Source organism: Osmia lignaria, chromosome 13 (assembly GCF_051020975.1).
Source record: "Osmia lignaria lignaria isolate PbOS001 chromosome 13, iyOsmLign1, whole genome shotgun sequence".
NCBI lineage: Eukaryota > Metazoa > Arthropoda > Insecta > Hymenoptera > Megachilidae > Osmia > Osmia lignaria.
Window position 1 is genome coordinate 7,627,159 of NC_135044.1, and position 20,818 is coordinate 7,647,976.

The 20,818-nt window shown below is 39.7% G+C and overlaps 2 protein-coding genes and 2 non-coding genes across 7 annotated transcripts; 2 read left to right on the top strand and 2 right to left on the bottom strand.

The window, feature by feature from the left end:
* Window positions 1–718: 718 nt before the first annotated feature.
* Ehbp1 (Eps15 homology domain containing protein-binding protein 1) lies at window positions 719–6,523 on the bottom strand. Of its 2 annotated transcripts, XM_034320809.2 has the most exons (18): window positions 5,999–6,521; window positions 5,717–5,924; window positions 5,469–5,650; window positions 5,180–5,391; window positions 4,978–5,113; window positions 4,658–4,891; window positions 4,212–4,401; window positions 3,969–4,135; window positions 3,670–3,892; window positions 3,381–3,551; window positions 3,219–3,302; window positions 3,031–3,141; window positions 2,686–2,886; window positions 2,452–2,601; window positions 2,171–2,388; window positions 1,911–2,099; window positions 1,712–1,836; window positions 719–1,646 (listed from the first exon to the last, which is right to left on the bottom strand). In XM_034320809.2, the coding sequence occupies exons 1-17, from the start codon at window positions 6,100–6,102 to the stop codon at window positions 1,755–1,757; spliced, it is 2,862 nt and encodes a 953-aa protein (XP_034176700.1). In that variant the 5' UTR covers window positions 6,103–6,521; the 3' UTR covers window positions 719–1,646; window positions 1,712–1,754. The 2 variants fall into 2 exon arrangements, with proteins under 2 accessions (XP_034176700.1, XP_034176701.1); XM_034320810.2 differs by lacking the exon at window positions 3,031–3,141 and having other exon boundaries at window positions 5,999–6,523.
* A 649-nt stretch (window positions 6,524–7,172) lies between these two features.
* On the top strand, window positions 7,173–20,560 carry LOC117602595 (uncharacterized). 3 transcript variants are annotated; one of them, XM_034320816.2, is made up of 9 exons: window positions 7,177–7,595; window positions 14,183–15,103; window positions 17,594–17,837; window positions 18,458–18,869; window positions 18,935–19,062; window positions 19,285–19,404; window positions 19,682–19,699; window positions 20,118–20,265; window positions 20,343–20,560. In XM_034320816.2, the coding sequence occupies exons 2-9, from the start codon at window positions 14,183–14,185 to the stop codon at window positions 20,437–20,439; spliced, it is 2,088 nt and encodes a 695-aa protein (XP_034176707.2). In that variant the 5' UTR covers window positions 7,177–7,595; the 3' UTR covers window positions 20,440–20,560. The 3 variants fall into 3 exon arrangements, with proteins under 3 accessions (XP_034176709.2, XP_034176707.2, XP_034176708.2); XM_034320817.2 differs by lacking the exon at window positions 7,177–7,595 and adding an exon at window positions 10,421–14,101; XM_034320818.2 differs by lacking the exon at window positions 19,682–19,699 and having other exon boundaries at window positions 7,173–7,595.
* On the bottom strand, window positions 10,470–10,541 carry TRNAA-UGC (transfer RNA alanine (anticodon UGC)). The gene has a single exon. It is a non-coding gene; the product is annotated as a tRNA-Ala (tRNA).
* Window positions 15,851–16,012, top strand: LOC117602603 (U1 spliceosomal RNA). Its single transcript, XR_004581006.1, has one exon. It is a non-coding gene; the product is annotated as a U1 spliceosomal RNA (small nuclear RNA).
* Window positions 20,561–20,818: the final 258 nt, after the last annotated feature.

Sequence of the window (20,818 nt, forward strand, 5' to 3'; positions counted from 1 at the left end):
TGCCATAGCTTAATAATGTCATTACATATATACAATAATATTCACTACATAAACATGAAACAAAAATATGCTTCATTCATAGAAATTAATGAAAGATTACAATTTGTTCTCCAGCTTCTGATATTGTTATTTTTACACACTAACAACAGAAATGATATTCAATGTAGTGTTTTAAAAAGTAAAAAAGAAATTACTTTCTAATTAGTACATGCACACTTGGCAATAGTATCCTTTTTCATATGTATTTAATGATGATCGATTATGGCAGTTACATTCAGTATGATATGCCAGCACCAATTCCATTACATTATACCACATCAATTGAAATTTAGATTTTCCAAAAACGAATACCAATGCCTTTAAGAGAGCGTTTTCTTAATACTTAATAACAATAAGTATTGCATTAATTTTACATGTATAAGATATATTTACATGTAAAGGATAAAAGGAACATTTTACTTTTAATCAAGAAATGTAAACACTGTATACTTATTTTTTTAATTGCACAATCACATTTCAGTGAGAGAATTGAAGAACCAAATAATAGAAAATAATTCATTTTTTAATTAAAACTTTTGACGATTAAATACTTCATAAATTTATTTTGTGCTACATCAATAAAATGCTATATCGTGTTTCGAAGCATATGTAATTATGTAAATTATTACAATTAAACATTATACAATTTGAAACATGAATATTTGTGATATATGTAGCAATTTTTCATGCCTTTTTTTTTTTTTAATAAGTTACCATTATTTACCAATCCGTTTTTTAAAAACAAGTATGCAGTAATTTTCATTTACAAATTTTCAGTATGTATGAAATTGATTAGGCCTCCATACATTACTAATAACAAATTTAGTAATAAATAATCAATAGTATAATCTTATGCAAAATTGCATATTACATAAAATGGCAAATATTTCGTAAACGTATAGTAACATTTATAAATAAAAATTAAGCTATCTATATGGCACAAATAAAATAAATATAATCTAAAAAGAGTATCATAAATTATAAAATTAACAGTATAATCGATTAAAATTCATTGCTAAATTTTTGAATATTAATATAATTTTTGGATTACTTCGTAGCAATTAGTAACTTTTCGCTTATTTTCAAGCGATTAATATAATTTATGATATTATCAAGTTGCAGAAGCGATAAACTACACATTGCAACATATTTTTTTTTCCCCATATTTCCCTCTGATTCAAAGATTCCAGCACCTTATTTAGATCAGAACATCAGTAACTTCTTTACTATTGCCTTTTCATGAGACGCTTTAATCATGCATGGACATACTGTAATATAATCAAAACTGTTTTTCTTCCCTAGAATAACATACTTTTTTTTTACAACTATCATAACATCGTAACAGATTTTATTTAATTTGTAGTTTCTTCGACGGAACAATTTTTAATCTGAACCTTCGATCCACTGTCAAAAGTGCTATCATGTTAATGCAATACTTAATAATGCACGTATAAATATGGAACAATGATTGTACAATTTGTATTGCACTTGATAGTACAAAATAACTTCCTAAATATTATTGTTTTATCGATTATAAAATTGTTGACTCTATGTCAAAGAAAAATTTTACGTCTTCTTTGGCAACCCCACAGCAAAATGAATCATACCTATAATTATTTCAACTTAAAACTAGTCATTTTTCTGAATAATAGGTAACAAACTGAAATCATACCTGTCACTTATCGTTTTAATAAGGAGAACAGAGAATTAAGTTTTCATTGTATCACACAACTTTTGTTTCGTTGAGCTAACCCAGCTCTAGATAGGTCGCGTTCTATTTCGTCATCATCTTCTATACTATAATAATGTAATAAAATATAAATTATTACACTTATATCTTAATGTATGTTTAATAAAAGTATTATACATACGCTCTTTCTTGTGTATCAAGATGATGAACTAGCTCGTCTCTCTTGTTCACAATAGAAACTAATTCTTCTAATAGTAAATTTTCTCGCATTTTTTGTTCAGGAGTTTTTCTCCAATCTTCAACCGCTAGTATACTCCTCAATTCACGATTTAACAATTCAAATCGTCGTTCTAAATCATCTTCCTTTTCTCTAAAATATTATTCATTTAATTTTTCGTATATACTTAATTAATCAGAAGATAGAGAAATATCACTGCTTACAATATATTTAATTGCATTTGCCTTCTTAGAAGTGCATTTTTCTTATTAACAAGAGTAAACCATAGAGACATCAGTCTTTCAGTTTCATCTTCGTTATCACTTTCCATAGCATCCCGAAGCTGTTTTTCAAGTTTACCAGCTTGAATATCTATTTGAGTTTGTTCTCTTTCTAATGCCTCTAATTCATTTTGAATGTACGATGTCATATCCTTCCCCAACTGGATAAACAATAAGTATTATTATAAATTGAATTGTGTTTTAAAAATTGATTAAAAACATACCCCTCTGAGTGCATATGAAGTACCATCGGGACTAGTTTTATCTGGTGAAATTCTTTCAATTATTTTGGAAAACGAGTACAGAGGAGATGTGATCTTTTTGTCGCCATCTATGACACTCGTACTTCCTAATATATTTCCATTGTATTCAGACTGAAATATAAATGTATAAAAATTGATATATATATGGTATACTTGTTATACTTGTATAAAAAAAATAAAATAATAATCGCCAACCTTTGTACTAAATTTATCACCAGGAGTAGACGGTGTGATACTTCGTCTTGGACTATTATTCTGATCATCCATTGATCGTCTGTCACTGCTATTGTCATCGCTAACTTGACTCGAAGTAATATTAACCCCCATTTTTACTTCAGCGATTAAACGTCTTGCCCTTTCACGTAATTGTTGCTGTCTTTCATCATCATTCTGACTCTATAAGCGATCAAATATAATTATTTTCGATTATATAGTCTCATAAAGATTAATGAAAAAAACGAACATGGGTTACAACAAAACATATACGTATATGTACAACTATTTCACAGAAAAACCATAAAATTGAAAATAAAATAAAACCTCGATAGGACTAGCAGCAGCAGAAACAAGGCCAGCTGACTTTGTATTCCTAGCCTGTTCTAATAGTTGTCTGGCACGTTCTCTTAATTCATCATGCCGACTGACTAATGGCTGATATATAAAAAAAAGGGTGATAAATTAGTTGCAACACTACATGAAATCCTAGAAAATAATGGAAAGCTAATTACATGCTGAGAACGATGTTCTCCTTGAGGTGATGATATACTCTGACACTCGGTATGATTTCCCCTTTCATTTGCGATCATTGAATCCTGTACAACCCAAGTAAATTCAATGTAATAAATAAGCTGAAGTATATTTATACAAGTTTTTAGAAAAGGTATACTGACATCACGAATTGGTGTTTCCGATTTGTTCATTGTCACCGACTGAGGCCATTTATCATCAATTATTTGAATGTTTTCCTCTTCTTCGTCTGATCCAAACGGATCAGTTAATTGGCGACGAGTCATTAATATAGGTCGTTGTTGAACTTGCAATATTCTTGGCGGAGATTTACTCTATAGTAAATTCGAATTAGTACCTAACATTATAAGCTTAAAAACAGTTCATAATATTATATCAAATAATTAATACATAATAATTATCTGTATATTGTAAAGAAAAACAGTTACATACTTTTTCTCTAGATAAAGATTTTTCTTTAGTCGGTGATAACACTTTTTCTAGAATACTTTTTGAACTGGCTAGTATAATATCCTTAACATCTTTAACACTCGACGGAGATTTATCTTTGTTGCATTGATCATGATCTTGATTTTCTATATTTAAACTTAAGTGTAACTGATTCTTTAGGGAGTCAATATTAACATCCTCCTTTTTATTATCAAACGGGTTTGATCTGGAAAAACATAGTTGGAATTTTTCTATTATTTTTGTTCCTTTCTCTTTTTTTTCTCTTGTAAGTGATCATTTACCGTCTATTAGCGTCTGCTTTATTATTTTTATATTCCGCTTGATCTTTCTTCCGTAAATTAATTATTTCTTGACCGAATAGTTGCACACTCACATCTGAATTATTGTCTGTATTAAATCTACCAATCATGTAAGAAGATTCATCTGCAGTTTTACCTATTTGATGTACCTAAACATAAAAAAATAGAAAAAAGTATAATTGGTGACAAATGTACAATATGAAACAATGAAAGAATAAAATGTACCTCTAATTCATGACCAGTGAAATGTGCTCTCAACTGATATAAATATGTCATCACAGCTAATTTGTCAGGTACAGTTAATATATCCATATCTGATGGTTCTATTACTCTTGGTATACCAAGAGCTTGTCCAGCATCAAATGCTTTTTTACAGTTACCTTTGACATCATGCGGTAACAACGAATCTATATCTCTGTAAATTTACATACAAATATAAACTGAATAATTTTTTGTTAAAATTAGAAACACATACTGTTAAAAAGAAGAAGATAAAGAATCACGTGCCAACCATTTATAAATAGAACAAATAAATAAAATTTTTGGCACATTGCCAAAGCCATGAATTAATATATCTTTGTTTACAATACAAGTATAAATATCTTCTCGTTAACTTTCTGCATCGATTAATTATTTAAATATTAGTGAAAAAATATTTAATATATACGCACATAAGATCAGGTCTAAAATGATGTACAATTGCACAAAATGCCATTCCATTTCTCCAAGATGTTGTAAGATTAGTAACTTTCACACCAGGATAATCTTTTGTTACCTCTTTACACCATTCTAAGAGATCTTGACCTGGTGTTATTTCTTTTAACTTAGGAATATTGCCGTCGTTCTTCGTGAATTCTAACGGTTGCAATGGTAATCTTGATAGAGTACTATGTTCAATGTTTTTACTACAACAATAATACAAAATATTCCTTGAAAACTGAATCAATTTTTGTACAGTTCATATTTAATTATATTAACCATTTCAACATACTTGTTTTCAACTGCAACATTGTCCTTTAAAGGAGATTTTTCTTTAAAAGAATCACCAATGCCTGTTAGACTAATATCGCGTATGAAGCGATCTGTTTCATTTACAGGTGTAGTATCATCCTTTGATAAACTTGCCACTGTTAAATGAATATATTAAATATCGGTAGATACTTATAAATAAATGTACATTCACCGAAACTTACCACTTATCGGTGTACTAGGTAATTCACTTTCAGTAAGACTACTAGTCATTAGATCAAGTTGAGCAGATATATCTAAGATTTCATCGAGATTTTTAACGCAGACTTCTTCGACGTCTTCGGGTATATCTTCGTTATCAAAATCATCTAAAGGTGCGATATCGCTGTTATTGTTAACCGACATTAAACTAGCCATACTCTGCATATCCTCGTCCCTGATGAAACAAAGCGGCAAATATTAAATTTTATCAACCAATTATAAATGCAAGTATCAGTGATATTATATTCTTACGTCGCTTTGCCTTCTCGTAAGAAAACGCACGATAAAGTACATTCTAATGTAGCGCTAACGATTTTCTTCGAAGTAGGTTTCAAATCCAATTTAAGTTGTTGCTGACTAGATTCTAAAGTTGCATATTTCTTCATATTTATGTTTGTTGCAGCCACATGCCTTCTTTTACCGGTAGAAGAGACCTATTTATACAGACAATTAATAGGAACATCCTTTTCAATTACTTCTGTGTAAAATATTTTTCTTACATCTTCAATCACAAATGTCCAATCTTTATCCTCTAATTCATGGGTCCTTGGATCTTTAAACAGAGTCACTGAAACTGTGTGATTGTCAGGAACTGCCCAACTAATAACCCCTTTTAAGGGATCGCTTAAACTTGGCTCCCAATCCAATGGTTCTGAGCTAACTCTTCTACTACGTCTTGTCCATACAACACTTAGCTTGTTTGGTTTCCTACATACAATATACATAGAAATTTGTAATAACTGGTATCAGCCAGAGGAATTAAAAAATTACGGTATGCTTACCATTTTGTAGTTGTTTCTAAAGTAACTTCATGATAAGAAACGGTGAATTCAAACTTTGCAGCTCTCTTGTTTACTCGTTGCAGTCGTTTCCAAACGGAACTCATGTTCTTATTTATAATAGTTGTTTGTTCGGATGATTGTCACTATACGTTGTTCAACTTGCGATTACTTACAAACGCGTTGAATCTGGCACATCATTTCTTCATGAGAAATTATGAAAATTCTGAGATCTATCGTTCACAAAGGATATTATTTGATCTATACTACTTAAGTGTTAAAATCGCTCATGCGTCTGATACCACTACTTGTAGTTATGCACTACGAGATCATTTATTTCTTTAAACAGCTTCTTGCACGTATCGTTATCATGTTTTTAATCGCAATGTCATGCACATATAAAATACGTTACACTTCGATATCACGGTAAATGAAGAAACAGCCACAAGATCAAAAAGTTTCACAATCTATTCGATCTTGTGCTGTGACGAAACCATTCTAATTTATTGATCTTATACTATACGATTCTATGGTAGGAAACCTACTTACTACGACTAAATATATTTTTAGCAATAGTAGTTTATTTGAAACTTCTTGCGAAGAAGTCTTCATAAATCATTATATAATTTGTTGAAGGGAGTGACATTAACTATAATTGTAAATACTTGAAGAATTTTATTGGTAAATATAAAAGTTACATCTATCGGTATAGAAAGTAAAGAATATATACATTTATATGCTTGTGGATATCTTATGCAAATAATTATACAATAAGTAGATAATTTAATTTTATTATTAACATTTTATATGTTGTTCCAACTAGAAAATCTAGAGGGTGCTGGAAACTTGCTGTTGCATACTATTGAGATAGTTCATCTAAGCATTATATTTTTCCAAGAAAATGCTATTAGCAATAATCCGTGCGCTAATTATCTTCGAAGAATAAAGAATATTCACCCTGGGGGTTGACTTGTGCCCAGTATGGTGCTGCACCTCCCAGCTAACTCTTGTAAAAAGTAGAAATCTGTAAATGATATCCAAATTATCATATACAAGAACCACGCTGACAACCATTTTGAGGTGAAACTTCGGAAAACCGTCATGCTCCAATTTAGGCCACATTTTGCAAATAAGCTCCATTTTGCAAAAGGAAATATCTGTGAAAATGGATTTTGCCAATTTGAAATTTTTTTACCCATTTTGATGTCGTTCCCTACTTTGCCGACTGTCACGTGTGAAGCAGTGTGACGATCCCATTGGCCGGTAGAGCGTGCGACTGTTTCGCGATTGGTTGCTACGGCTTGTATACCTGACAACTGAGAATGCCGGGCCGGCGTATTTTCGCCACGCGATCATTTACAGCACAGTGCGCGCGGCGTTGAACGTGTAAGTGTCGGTACGCGACGAGTGCGCGCCAACTACGATTACACGTTATTTGAGTTAAGAATTTCCGTGATCAAAATGTGACACTTGGTGGATGTCAACGATGATCGGAAAGTACGTCGACCAGTGGAACGAACTTGACCCTGAGCGAAAGTGACAGCGTCCTTTGTACGGAGAACACTTCCGGAGAACATGAGATTCCCGTAACGAACCAAAGGTACATACGTGCAGTTATATACTCCGATGACACTCGCGTTTCGATAGCGTTCTCAGCTTACTTAAAGAAACTGATTTCTTTGAAAACCGCATTCGGTTACCGTTCCTAGAAACTTAAAAATACTTTTGGGAGAATGTCATTCACGATTAAATGGTCTTTCGTTCCGAGCAGCCCATTCATGTTTTGCTCTCGTTATTAATCTCGTCGCACTTCCGGGAAGCGACCTAACTATCGAATTGTCTCGTTGTTTACATTCGACTGCAGCTTCGAGTTAAGCAACTGATATAAGAACACGGTATTAGTAAGGCCGTGTCTTGTAAGATTTTACGTTCACCTACATATGCAGTTACTTCTTTTCTCGAATCGAGCAGTATCTAGCTAAAACAAATGATAAGAGAATGTTTGTGTTTACCGTAGTTCCCACGAACGATTATTGTATCCGGCTATGCACGCGACTGTTGGCAAACTGGCACGACTTATGCATATTGCATGCGTACAGTGTCACTAGCCGGAGGGTTTACCGCGTCCCAAGCGCTTCTAAACAGCATAGCCGTGTTTCGTTGGTATCTCTCATTGTTTTCCCGTGTACCGCGAACCCGTGATCGCGATTTTCACGATAACGATGGGAATATAAAGGCGGATGAAATTGTTACGTCCAGCGTATCAAATCTATTCTTTCTCTCAATCTCTACGTCTGCTTCATATTCTACGCAGAGCCGAGCTACTTCGCGCTCGATTTTCTGCAGAGTAACCGCAATAACGTCGAATCGATCGTCACAGTAGGATAACAGATTACAGTCAGCTTTTGTGTCGTTGCCGTGGATCGTAGCCGGCGGTAACCGCGAAGACGTTCGCGGTCTTCCCTCGAACAAAGAAGTTCCTTCATTGTTGGGAACGGCGCGTACACTCGAGTGCTTCCACTGCTTCGAGTGCGCTCCTCGTTAACATTCTTCGTTAATCTCTTTTCGAAAAACGTTCACACGCGCTCGTTGAAACGACCAGAGATTCGAATAACGAAGCGCGCGCTACCTTATTCGGTAACGGAGGTTAGGTCACGTGATGGGCGGTTTAAAAATTTGCGCGGGAAATTTGGAAATTGAAATTGAAATCGTCGATTGATGCACCTGTTGAAGCGATAGACGAACCTAGGTAAAAGTGAAAGCATCGCGAGCAACTCTTCCTGCATTCGGCCTACTCTGTATTTATATCTCGTCGCGTGCACTCTAGCCAAAGAGTAGTTATATCTACTATTCGGTTCAAAGTTGGTGGAGAAAATGGAGGAAATTCCGTGCATAATCGGTGCGGTAACTCGCGTGGGTGTCCCTGCCGCGATGTATCGGTACAGGTAGACACGTGAACGCGCCAGGTGTAAATAAAAGCGAACGCGTAACCCTCGGTTAGCGAAGCGCGGCCAAGCGTAACGTTTTCTTTCGTCCCATTGTCAGCTGGTCGCCTCTCTCTTCTCTTTCCTCAACGCCCATTGCCCTTATTATCATAAGAATCATTCTCGTCGACGGTAATGCTCGCCGCACGAGGACCGAGGAAAATTCTCTTCTCTTCACGAATTCTTGCGTTCGATAAATGAACGTCGGTGGATGAAAAGGTCTGCGCGCATTGATAGTTGGGATAGCTCGAAATAGATGGTTGGTATTATAATTAGAAGCAATTAGGAGAAACCGTGCGAGCGAACGAGGAAGCAGGATCGAGCGTGTAATCTAGGCGATTAGGATTGAGAAAATGGAAAAGAGCCGAGGGACAGCTGTGCCTCGACTCTAGTTGCACGCACAGAGAGTATTTATATCCTTGGCTGCGATCAAAAGAACCCTGTGTGGCACTCTTCGAGAATCGTTTTCTTTCCTTTTTATTTTTATCATCACTTTTCCTTCGCCTTTGCGAATTGTCTCCTACTCTTGCCCCTTAATTCGCCCTTCGATTCAGGGGCCTTTTCCCTTGGGAATTCACGCTGGAAACCGCGCTCCGCGTATGGAACCGCTCGCGCGAGCATTAATTGACGCGATAATCTCAGCGCATTCCCTCGCGTAAACGCACAGGTACAAAGGATGCGTACTCGCGAGATTCCATCGGGAAACCTGTTCCTACCGTCAGGGTCGTCGTCAGAATTTACCGCGGATTTACCTGATAATCCTAACCCACTTATCGATCCTCGATATCTATTCAACTTCCTAACCCGTCCTCCGTTTCTATCTTTCCCCGATTTTTCTTCGACTCCACCGTACTTGACTTCCATTTAACTCGATGTGTGTCGAGGGAGCAGTCGATTGTCCGATGATCGAGTTTAATTAATCCAGCTAGACGAGATCGTGAGACGGTCATCTTCGAATCGAGCCAGACGAATAAGTCGGCCACCGAAAATCTCGGGCAATGTTGCTCGATTTCTTTTCTCTTCTCTACGAGGCTCGTGATTTATTCGCCCATCGGCCCCGGTGAAGAGAATCGAAGGATAGGGCTAGGGTAGTAGGCAGAGAAAGCGAAAGCTGGCTATTATAGTCGAGTTTATAAATTACGAGTGTGTTCATGGCGGTGACGCTGCGATCGAGCAATGCTCACTGCCGATAGCCCACAGTTTTCGACCCTATACTTATAGCGGATAATCGACGCAATATACCGCGCTTATTAGTGGATATAATAAGACGAAGTGGTTCCGAACTATTCCGACCTGAAATCGCAGCCTGACGAAAGAAATAGCTTCGACTTGAGTCGGAAAAATTATCATTCATAAATATCATTTTTCTATCAGTTCATTCCGATGAAAGGATACATCAGGATACTTAACGATAAAATACTTAAAAAATATTTTTTATTCTTGTGTAAATTAATAATTTAAAAAATATGATATTATGAAAAAAAAAAGATTGGAGATGCCGGGGATCGAACCCGGGGCCTTTCACATGCAAAGCGAACGCTCTACCACTGAGCTACATCCCCTCTTGAAAGAACCTCTGATAAAGCACTAATACTTCTACTTTACCATTCGAGTTGAATGTAATTGATTATTTAACATCACGGATTACGATAAGGCCTTGATTATCCAAGTAAATATTTTCTATTCAAGGAGTTATATAATTGAATCGCAAACAGAAGCAGCTGCCATCGTCCGCCGTTTTATTCTTAGCCAATCACTTACATTTCTTACAATTGCGAAACGATGCACCGGATAGATCGGGAATGTTAAACCCGCAGAGAGAAGCGCGTTTTGTCATCGCGGGACGAGGAAACCCGCGGACGCGAAGCGGAATGAAATTCACGCGAAGGAATTTCCGTTCATTAAGATCGTTCCACTTTTCCGATCGAAAGGATATCGCAACTGTTGCCGTGATCGATGCATCGAACACGTTGTTATCGAAGGTTCTACACCGTTTTTCCTGCTATGCGGTTTTTGTTCCGCAACCAACGTTTCAGCGTTTCCCACGAAAGAGTTCGTTAACGGGGGTATTAAATAACTTTTGAAACTTTGTTATGGGTGGAAGAGGGTATTTTTAAATTGAAGAAAAAACGTTTCTTCCCGAACGTCGACACACCGTGCATCTCCAGGGAGAATGACAATGTAGCAAAGAAGGCCCCTATGGAAGTCTGATTCGATCGCGAAAGGAGCACAGACCGCCGTCGTGTTTCTTACCAAGAAGCTTCGATATCTAACGGCCGTTAGTTCCTCGATCCGAATCGAGGAATTAGCAAAGCAAATAGGAGGAGGCAGCGATGATAATAAGCGCGGAACGAAAGGCACGGATTAATGGGCCGGATCGAGGGCCACCGTGGAAAGAGGGAATGTCGTAATCGCGATACTGTGTCGAAAAATTCGAGCGAGTCGTGGCTGTAACAGGGCCACGCTCTCGTATAATGCTCTATTGTTGTTTCCACGATATCACTGGGTACACGAGAAAGGAATAACGGAGAGGAATCGCTGGTTCTATCGTTGCCGAACGATCGAGTCAAAGAATTCCGAAGGCATGCGACTCGTCAGGGACGATTTCGCTAGATCTCTACATTCGCGGTGGTTAAAACGAGTTGTATTAATTAGGGAAAAGATAGCCAATCAAATCGATACCCGTCGCCGTTTGATCGCGTTCGAGGGTGGAGAACAGGTCCGAGGCGATGTCTGCAAATAATTTGCAACGAATATCCTCGATTCACCACCCTCTGATGTAACGTATAGCGGCGTTCGTAATGTTAGCCCTTGCCCACCCTGTGCACCGACATATGGTGCGACACGTGCGACCAAACAACCGGTTTCCACGCCTAACTACACGTTCTCTCAAACGTTACGATACTTCATTAGCACGTCTTCCAAAACGGCCATCTTTCTCCTTTAAAACAAGATCCGAAGGAGAAATTTATCGATCGATTGTAGCTCGATTTTTCGATTGCCAAGTTTTCAAAGTTAGTTAACCTGTTCTTTGCTGTTAAAAATGATCTCGGGATCAAACGCAAGCTAGGGGCACAAGTTTGCCCGCGAGTGGATGGGCACTATGGGCACGCGTCTTCCCAACGTGACTAATCGCCGAGTGCCGCGTAACCACACACGTGCTGGCTCGTGTACGTTTCCTTGCTAATTGTCTACGCGCAAGGCGGACCGTCGAAATCGCTTCCCGATTAATCAACGACCGAAGCAATTACCGTACACGCTCGACCGGAACGAGCTCGAGGAGGAATCGGTATCTCGAAGGGTCCGCCACGCGCCACCAGATATCCCTACGACATCCCTTCTCGATTCTTCTTCTTTACCTTCTTTTATATCGCTTTTTCAGAAACACGTTGGTTCCTTTATCCGGCTCTGACCTTTGCATATCGATTTTCTTTCTAACGATCAAAAGTTTGTTTCAAGTTTTTTGCTCAGAAAAGGTGGCGAGTGAAACGATCAGTCGAGCCGTGCAATGGCTAATTAGTTCTCATCTACGCTTCTAAGGCTGCCGTCTCTTCTTACGTTGCACCGTTCTATTCACTGTCCGTTCAATTAGAGGTTAACCAATTAACGATGAAACGCCTTGGTAAAGGGTTCGCTGCAGCTGACGCGCACCCCTTTGGAAAACGCTCCATTTCCTTCCGATGCTTATCGAACGCAACCTTAATTTCCCTTTACCTTTGAAACACGTATGTTTTATAGAGGTTTTGATTTTTTATAGCTTCGGGTTTCAATTTAAAAATTTGCAAATCTACAAAATTTATTTTACAATTTTTCATCCACGAACGTAGGAGAAAGTGAACGAAAAACGTGACGTTTTTTTTTTTTTTTATGGTTTATGGGTACTTTCGACCATCTTATTCGGCTCTTTTCACGATGCAACTTGACATTCTTTCTTCGTCGACTTTGTTCGATTAACAGGAAGCTCACCTTGGAAAGTGGTTCCGCATGGTCTCGCGCCATACCGTCCTCGAATGATATTCGAGGCTGTCAGGATTTTCTTCGTGCCATTCGGTGACTAGTTCGTTGGAAACGCGTTTCCCTTATTATCATTCAATCGGCGATACTCGATCCTGTTAGTTTCGCGTAATGCGTCACCACCGGTTGACTCAGACTCGATTGATGCGTGGAATTAATCCCGAATCGTTTGGTTGGTAATGAAAACGCGACGGAGATTAGTTATATCGATTCGATCGCTTTCCTCCGGATTTCTTCCCTTTACTGCTATTCATTTCCAAGCCTGAAATTAATTGCGCTTTATTGGGAATCATGAGAACGCGTTGAAATAGTTGGCGAAAAAATCGGAGCAATTTTAAGAGAGAACGAAAGGAAATGGTGAGCTCGCGATCGCAGAGGATCCATCGAAGATCCACGAGGTCGATGACGTCAGAGACTTGGCGGGATCAATCGGAGAGTCAAGTCGCGATAATTGCGACAATCGTCGGGATGCTCCCCAACTAGATGCTTAATTCCGCTCCCTCGTTCGTCGCAACTCTCTTTCGCCGTTCAATTTACGGCCCCTCGCGCTATTTACTTATCGCTCGGAAGATTGCCGATCGTTAATTGCCCGGTTTTTCCACCTACATTTCCCTCCGGAACGAAAGCGAAACCGAAATCTTCTACCTAATAAGGTTTCCACTTGGAACCACATTCGAAATCGTTTATCTGGAAATGAAATTCGATTGAATAAGAAACGTTCCGCGAATCATAATTGCGATCGTTTATTTCTCTTTGCGAAGCGTATCGGAGAAGATCGAGGAAAAAGGAGAGAGAGAGAGCAAAAGTCGCTGTGGAATGTTAAATGGACGGTGGAGGGAAGGTGGTGCAATATCGTAGCTCGCAATATCGATTAATTTAGCGGTCATAAAGAGGTTCTGAATCGGTTGTCGTGGGAGCGTCCGGTTTTTTCTCTACCCACATTCGATAAACGAATCGATAAACGAATCGTTGGTGGTTCGTTTCCTCGAGCTAAGCGGACGGTGGAAAAAACGGGCCGCCGATCATCGGGGACACGATAATTGGCCGACGCAGCCCACGAAACGTTTAATTATCTTTAAGTGTACACCGTGTTCTTTCGTAGGGGAGCGTAAGTTGTCACGAATCGATCAGCGATCCTCGATCGTAGAGAGAAGATGCGCTCGAAAATTCGATCCTTTATCGTTTTCAGATGGAGAACCAAGCTTTCGAGGAGGAGCAACAACCGCGGCTCGAAGAGACCGCGAATCCGCGCTCCTTCAGTTTCCGTTCGTCGAGCAGGCTCGAAGAAACGGACACGGATAACCACGTGTACGAGGACATTTTACCCGGGATAGAAGAGGTATCGACGTCGTCCGACGTCGAGGATCTTCGATCAAAGACCAGCGTTCAGCGTTCGTTCGACATCGTCGATTACGCGTCTCGAGAAGACGAAACAGAGATATCCGGTGCGTTTCGACGCAATCACACCTTGCCTTTTCGTCGAGGTGTCGGCCTCGATTCGCTCGCCACCAGTTCCTCCGTTCGTCTGACGAACCGAAGGAGGAACGCGTGCACCCAGGAGGCGGAAGTCGGGCCAGGAAACACGGTCCTCGTCGACGATGCATTCGGCCAATCGACTACCTTGCAGATCGAATGCAAACCGAACAGAAGACGCAGAAAGAAAGACTGCAAACACTGTAGGAACAAGGCTGCCTCCTCGACGAACGATGAAAACGACACGGTTCTAAGGAAGAACAGAGACAATCAGCAAAGTTCGTACGCGGTGGAGTCAAAAGCTCCTCTAACGATACTCGATCCGAGTCATTTATCCGATATACCCGCGGTGTCGTCTGTAAAAAGGATGGACGAGGTGAACGGATGCAACAACTTGTCCTCGGTGTTTAGCATCTCGGAAAAGGTAGCAGGATCGAAGCTGATCGAGTACGAGCGAAACAATGGACATCGGAATCTTGTCAAGCCGACGGAGATGAAGGGAAACGACGTAGTTTCATCGGAGAAGAAAACGCGAACGGGGATGAGGGTGAACTCTATCTACTCTCAGGATCGCTGGTACGCGAAGGAGACGTCTAATATATTCTTCACCGATGTCAAGGAACACTCTTCCTTTCAGGTGAGTGCAATTATTTTTTAATTATTTTATTAGTTTAACACTAGAACTATCAAAGGGGTAAAAATCAGTGGTTTCCAGTTCCTTATTTTTTAATTTTTATTTAAAAATTTTTAAATTATTTTATTAGTTCAACACTAGAACTACCAAAAGGATCCAAATTAGTGGTTTCCAGTTCCTTATTTTGTAATTTTTATTTAAAAATTTTTAAATTATTTTATTAGTTTAACACTAGAACTACCAAAAGGATCCAAATTAGTGGTTTCCAGTTCCTTATTTTGTAATTTTTATTTAAAAATTTTTTAATTATTTTATTAGTTTAACACTAGAACTACCAAAAGGGTTCAAATTAGTGGTTTCCAGTTCCTTATTTTTTAATTTGTATTTAAAAATTTTTTAATTATTTTATTAGTTTAAAAATTAGCTTACGTTTGTAACTCTGTCGTTTATACACAATCGCAACAGGTACCATTAGTTTTACATGATATATGGTCAATTGGAAATATTCAGAAGTAAAATAATGCAAATGTCTAATAAATTTATGTTTATAGCAGAAAAATGTTAATTTAGTTTTTAGTGGTAGATGATAGGTTGAGAATCACTTGCGCGAGAGTGAAAGTAGGTTGAGAACCGTTGTTCCATTGGGGAGCCGCTTGGGCTGACCGGTAGGTGGCGTCGAGCGGTACGCCTTTCTCGCAGCAGAAGTAGCGCAGGGGATAGGATAAGTTGACGCTCGAAGCGGAGGAAAGCATACTTACCTGGCGCAGAGGTTACCGTGATCAAGAAGGCGGTTCCTCCAGGGCGAGGCTTTTCCATTGCACTACGGTTAGGCTGACCCTTGCGAATACCCCTAATGTGGGTATCTCGGGCGTATAATTTTTGGTAGTCGGGACTGCGTTCGCGCTGTCCCGGACAATATAATTCAAACTTAATTTCTACTATTCCCTACAGCTGATTTAATATCTTACAAAGAACTTAGAAATCAGTTCTTGAACTTTAATATAAGAGACATCTTTTTTATTTCCTTATTATAAAATAAGTTCTCTTGTACATTTGTTAAATGTACGATGTCAATGCATCAAGACGATTCAAGGAATTAAAAATGGACCTTTTTGTTATGTACCAAGGCAACGAAATACTTTACAAAATAGACCCTAATTCTAAAAAAGTCGATACGAATTATTATTTGAGAAAAGCCTTGAGCCAGCCCTGGTTGTAACATACATTTTCCCCGCCACTCATTCGTATAATTCCATACGTGTACGAAATAATCAACTATTTTTTCATCAGTACCGCACCGAACCGGTTGTTAAATAATTATTTGAATCCCATCACTGAGCGAAACGCTTTCAGTTTCATTTGTATTCTAAACAGAGACGTCGAGTATAGTCTCAAGAGAGTATCCTTCGTTATTTGCAATTCCGTTTCGCGGCTCGAACATCGCGTCATTTCTTTTCTCGTCCCGGCCTTTTAGTTTTCAACTCTATCGTCGTACGACGGCTGTAATTATCGTAGCAACGAAAAAAACTTGGTATAATTATTCGGAAAATTAAACCCGATAATCACACTGGTTAATTTTAATAACACCGGTCGGTGTTCTTTTGCTCGAACGCAGTTGTCGCGTCTGGCGCTTGTCCGCTCTAAACAACCAAAACGGAACGGAAGTGGAAAACGTCTATCTATAGCCAGACGCGTTGATCCGTCTGCCCACATCGCGCCACGCTTCGAGTTTTCCGCGAGCGAACCTGCGTGAAATCAAACCGAAGGAAAATCCTGCGATTTACAAGCTGATCTATTTCGAAAAAAATCTTTTATGCACAGTTCCGAGGATGATAAAATCCTTTAGTAATTAAGTAATAAAGGTGTAACTTTGATAACCAAAGAACACTTTGCTCGATCGGTAGCTGAAATTCGAGACCGGAGAATTTCCAGGAAAGAAATTTTCGTTGAAAAAGAAATTTTTTGCTGAATAAAGATGCAAATGGGTTAACGCAGGCAGGTAAAGACCGAGAGCGCGAACCGATAGTCAGTTCGACGCGAACCATTGCCTCGACAGCTTCTTACGCTCTCGTAACACTAATATACTCGCGAGCAAATAAATCCTCATAATCGTGCGAAAAAATATCGTTCACCGACGTCGCGTCTAATTTTGTCCCGCCAGGGATCGCGGGTATGGAAGCGGAAACGATGACAGTTCGAAGAAAGTTCTTTGAAACGAGAATTAGCTTATCGAAAGGGTAATTGGAAATAGCTCGTCTTTTTACCGATGAATCATTAATATCTGATAGTCATCCTGCCGCGCCCGTGTTTGCTTCTGGAAACTAGTTTTGCAGATGATATCGGAAAATAGATAAAACGTTTAGATATCGAGGAATCGGCGGGCAGAAGTGTCAGTCGTCGGATAATGCGGTATCCATGGCAGAATATCAGGTGATGCTCTCTGTCGTTGCACAGGTGAAAAGTAACTAAACCGATATCGTTCGTTTCTTTCAGAGGGCCAATTCCCTGCCGCTGGGAAGCCAAACTCCGTCCTCCCAAAATCGCATCAACTTGCGAAGAAGCGTCCGAGGAGAACCACCCCCGCATCCGGCCAGACTTCGGAAACATCGTCACGGTTGGACCATGCATCTGGCGCGTCCCATCGAGACTTCCGGATGCACCAGATCGCTCGTCCTCCTCTTGATTCTGATAGTAACGCTGCTGGGAATCGGCGCCATGGCACTCTACATCGTTTTCGGTGAGCGTTAAAATAAACGACCGTTCTTTGCCGGGTAATTAAGCCTGCTCGAACCGCGTGGACCAATCGTCGGGCCGAGGTTTCATTCGACGCAGCGAAATAATTGCGGGAACGAGATGAATTTAACCAGTGGGTCAACCGTGGCTCGCGTTTGCTCCCGCGATTCAACTCGACCAAACGATGCAGAAACGATCTTCGAGTCGCGCGTATGACGAGGAACGGCAAGTGGCGTTGACCGTTTATTTTCCAAGCGGCAGAGTTATTTCTGACCGGGCAATACCATTCTTTAACCGAGCTGTTGATGCTCGTTAAAGTGGCACGCTGTTATGCAGATGCCCGTCGTTCCAATTACGGTGAAATCTCTCTAGTTGTCCGTAAGCTGGGAAGCGAAAAGTGAACAATTTTTTGAAATAGACCTTGGAAGGACCTATCTAATGATACCCCGTTTAGGGTCCTAGCCCTTTGGGAACTCCCATTAGGGCTAGTGAGGTGTCCTGGCATATAGATTGGTAAAAGTTCCAAATCAATAGGTTTCACCAAGGGCTATCAGATTCATCCAATCATCCAAAAGTTCGCCCCATTGCTAAATCACTTGTAACCCATCAATCATCCTCTTACAGAACCCGAAAAGCTGCAAATGATTCAACAGTACCTGAAATCGTCGACGAACGAATCGTCGAACGGGAACACGCTGCTGGCAGGCACGTTTTTGCACGACACGAGCAGCAGGGAATTGAACTATACTTCGACGACACCTGCGAATACCGTCGCGGCGAGTATTCTTTCGAACGGTGATCAATCGCTTCCGGAGAACACCATGGTGGAAATCGAAACGGAAGCCGCCAGTACTCAGACCGTGAATTCGACTCGATACTGCGACGATTGTTTGCCGGAGGAAGTTTGCGTGGCGTTGGTCGACGAGGAGGTACCGATCTGTCGGGTCAGCCTCGACCCCCGCGATCCGACTGGATGCGCCGGCTTTTGTCTGGTCAACAAACAAAAGTGTCATCGTCTCGACGTGGATGCTTTTAGGTTCGTATCACGTGAAATTCTCCTTCGTTCCTCCTTATTCGACGTTTCTCTATTCTTTTCCAAAGGTGCGTGGACATCGAGCACTATTGTCTGGACGACGAGTGGACCTGCTCGAACACCCTCTGCATCCCCGTCGACAAACGTTGCGACGGTCATATGAATTGTTACGACCATTCGGACGAGTACAATTGCGGTACGTAAGTACAGGATGTCTCAAAGGAAAGATGTAATTTCTTGTCGAGACACCTTACGCGCGTCGCATTAGCCCAGTTTCTTTCACCCGACGGTGTATAACCTTCTGTTATTATCGGCTTTACCGCTTTCTCACCGTTCCATTGTTTGCGAGGCTTCGGTTTGCCATTTTTTACTCGAAATGATCCGAAACGATTCACAAAAATCATGCCTTTTCTTGCAGTCTGCGACCCGGAGACGCATTTCCAGTGCGGTAACGAGACTTCCTGCCTTCCGTTGGAAAAGAGATGCGACGGCAAGATAGATTGCTGGGACGCGGCCGACGAGATTAATTGCACGTTAGGTAAGATTACGCGTAACGACTCGCTCGTTGCGCGAGACGGGAAAGGAGAAAAGCGTAGACGACTCGACGAATTATCGACTTGTCAAAATAATTATAAACTATTGTTGTTAGCCGTGTGAAACACGCTGGATAATTGTAAATTGTTTTCCGTGAGATCACTGCATAGTTCGTCGACCGTCTATCATCCTTTACCTCGATCTTTTTCTATTCTTTTTCCTCTCGGTGAAGGTCTTTCTCAACTTTGTTCTCTTGTTTTTTTTTCTGTTTCTCTTCGTAGGTCGTAATCTCGGTTGGTGTGAGTACATTTATACCGTAAAAATTCAATCTTTCGCATGTTTCACGCTTGATGTTCGAATTGGGTGACCATCTTTTCTGCGGTGCAAAACGGTACAGAGCCATTTCTGGAACACCCTGTATATTACTACTCGAAGCGAAAAGGGTTAAACCGTTTTACCCGCCGTTTGCACTCTTTTCACGAAATTAGTACACGCACAACGCTCTCTTTGATTTCACCTACACACAATACTGCTTTTGATTTAACACGATGCATCGAAAGATAAAACGAAATACAGCTCGTTTGTTAATAGGCTTGCGATACGCTTTTAAATAGGAAATTAATTTTTTCAATCGCCGTAAGTCTAGTTTGAATGCACGCAAAAACGTTGCTTCCCTTTGAATTTATACCATCGCAACAAGGTCTCTTTTGATATCAGCATGTCCATCGGGAAACGAGTTCACGTGCAGCAATGGGCAGTGCATATTGAAAGCGCGTTTTTGCGACGGCCTGCCGGACTGTCTCGACGGATCCGACGAACCCCACGGATGCCAAGGACGGTGCAACAAGCACGAATTTACATGCCAGTAAGTCGATTACAACGAACCGAAGAGATATTACATTCTTCCAACCGTAGATGAAACTACTTCTTCTCGTTTTTTAGAAACAACAGATGCATCACGAAAGGAATGAAGTGCAACGGTGTCGACGATTGCGGGGACGGGACCGACGAGAGGCATTGTAAAGATCGAATTTCCTAGCCGATAATCACGCGTTACAGTATTCTTTTTCTATAACAGATAACCGTGTAAGTAATTGTACATAATTGTGTTGTATAGGCACACGCAGTGGTACGTAATAAATGGTTTTGACAATCGTAAATACTTAACACCGGGATAATAATTAGGAAACTATACTTTCTTCATTTTTATTTATACGTTATATTTCCAATTACAGTAGCAATTCTTTTTACCACAATGATTATTTTCTTGCGTGTCTTAACATTATTCTTCACCTATTGTGAATAAGATATATATAATATATGTACGTCTCTGTGTGTGTCTCTCTGTGTGTGTGTGTATTCATATAAGAAAGATCTTAACTTGGAAGGTCGATTATTTTTTACTCGTGAAATCGTAC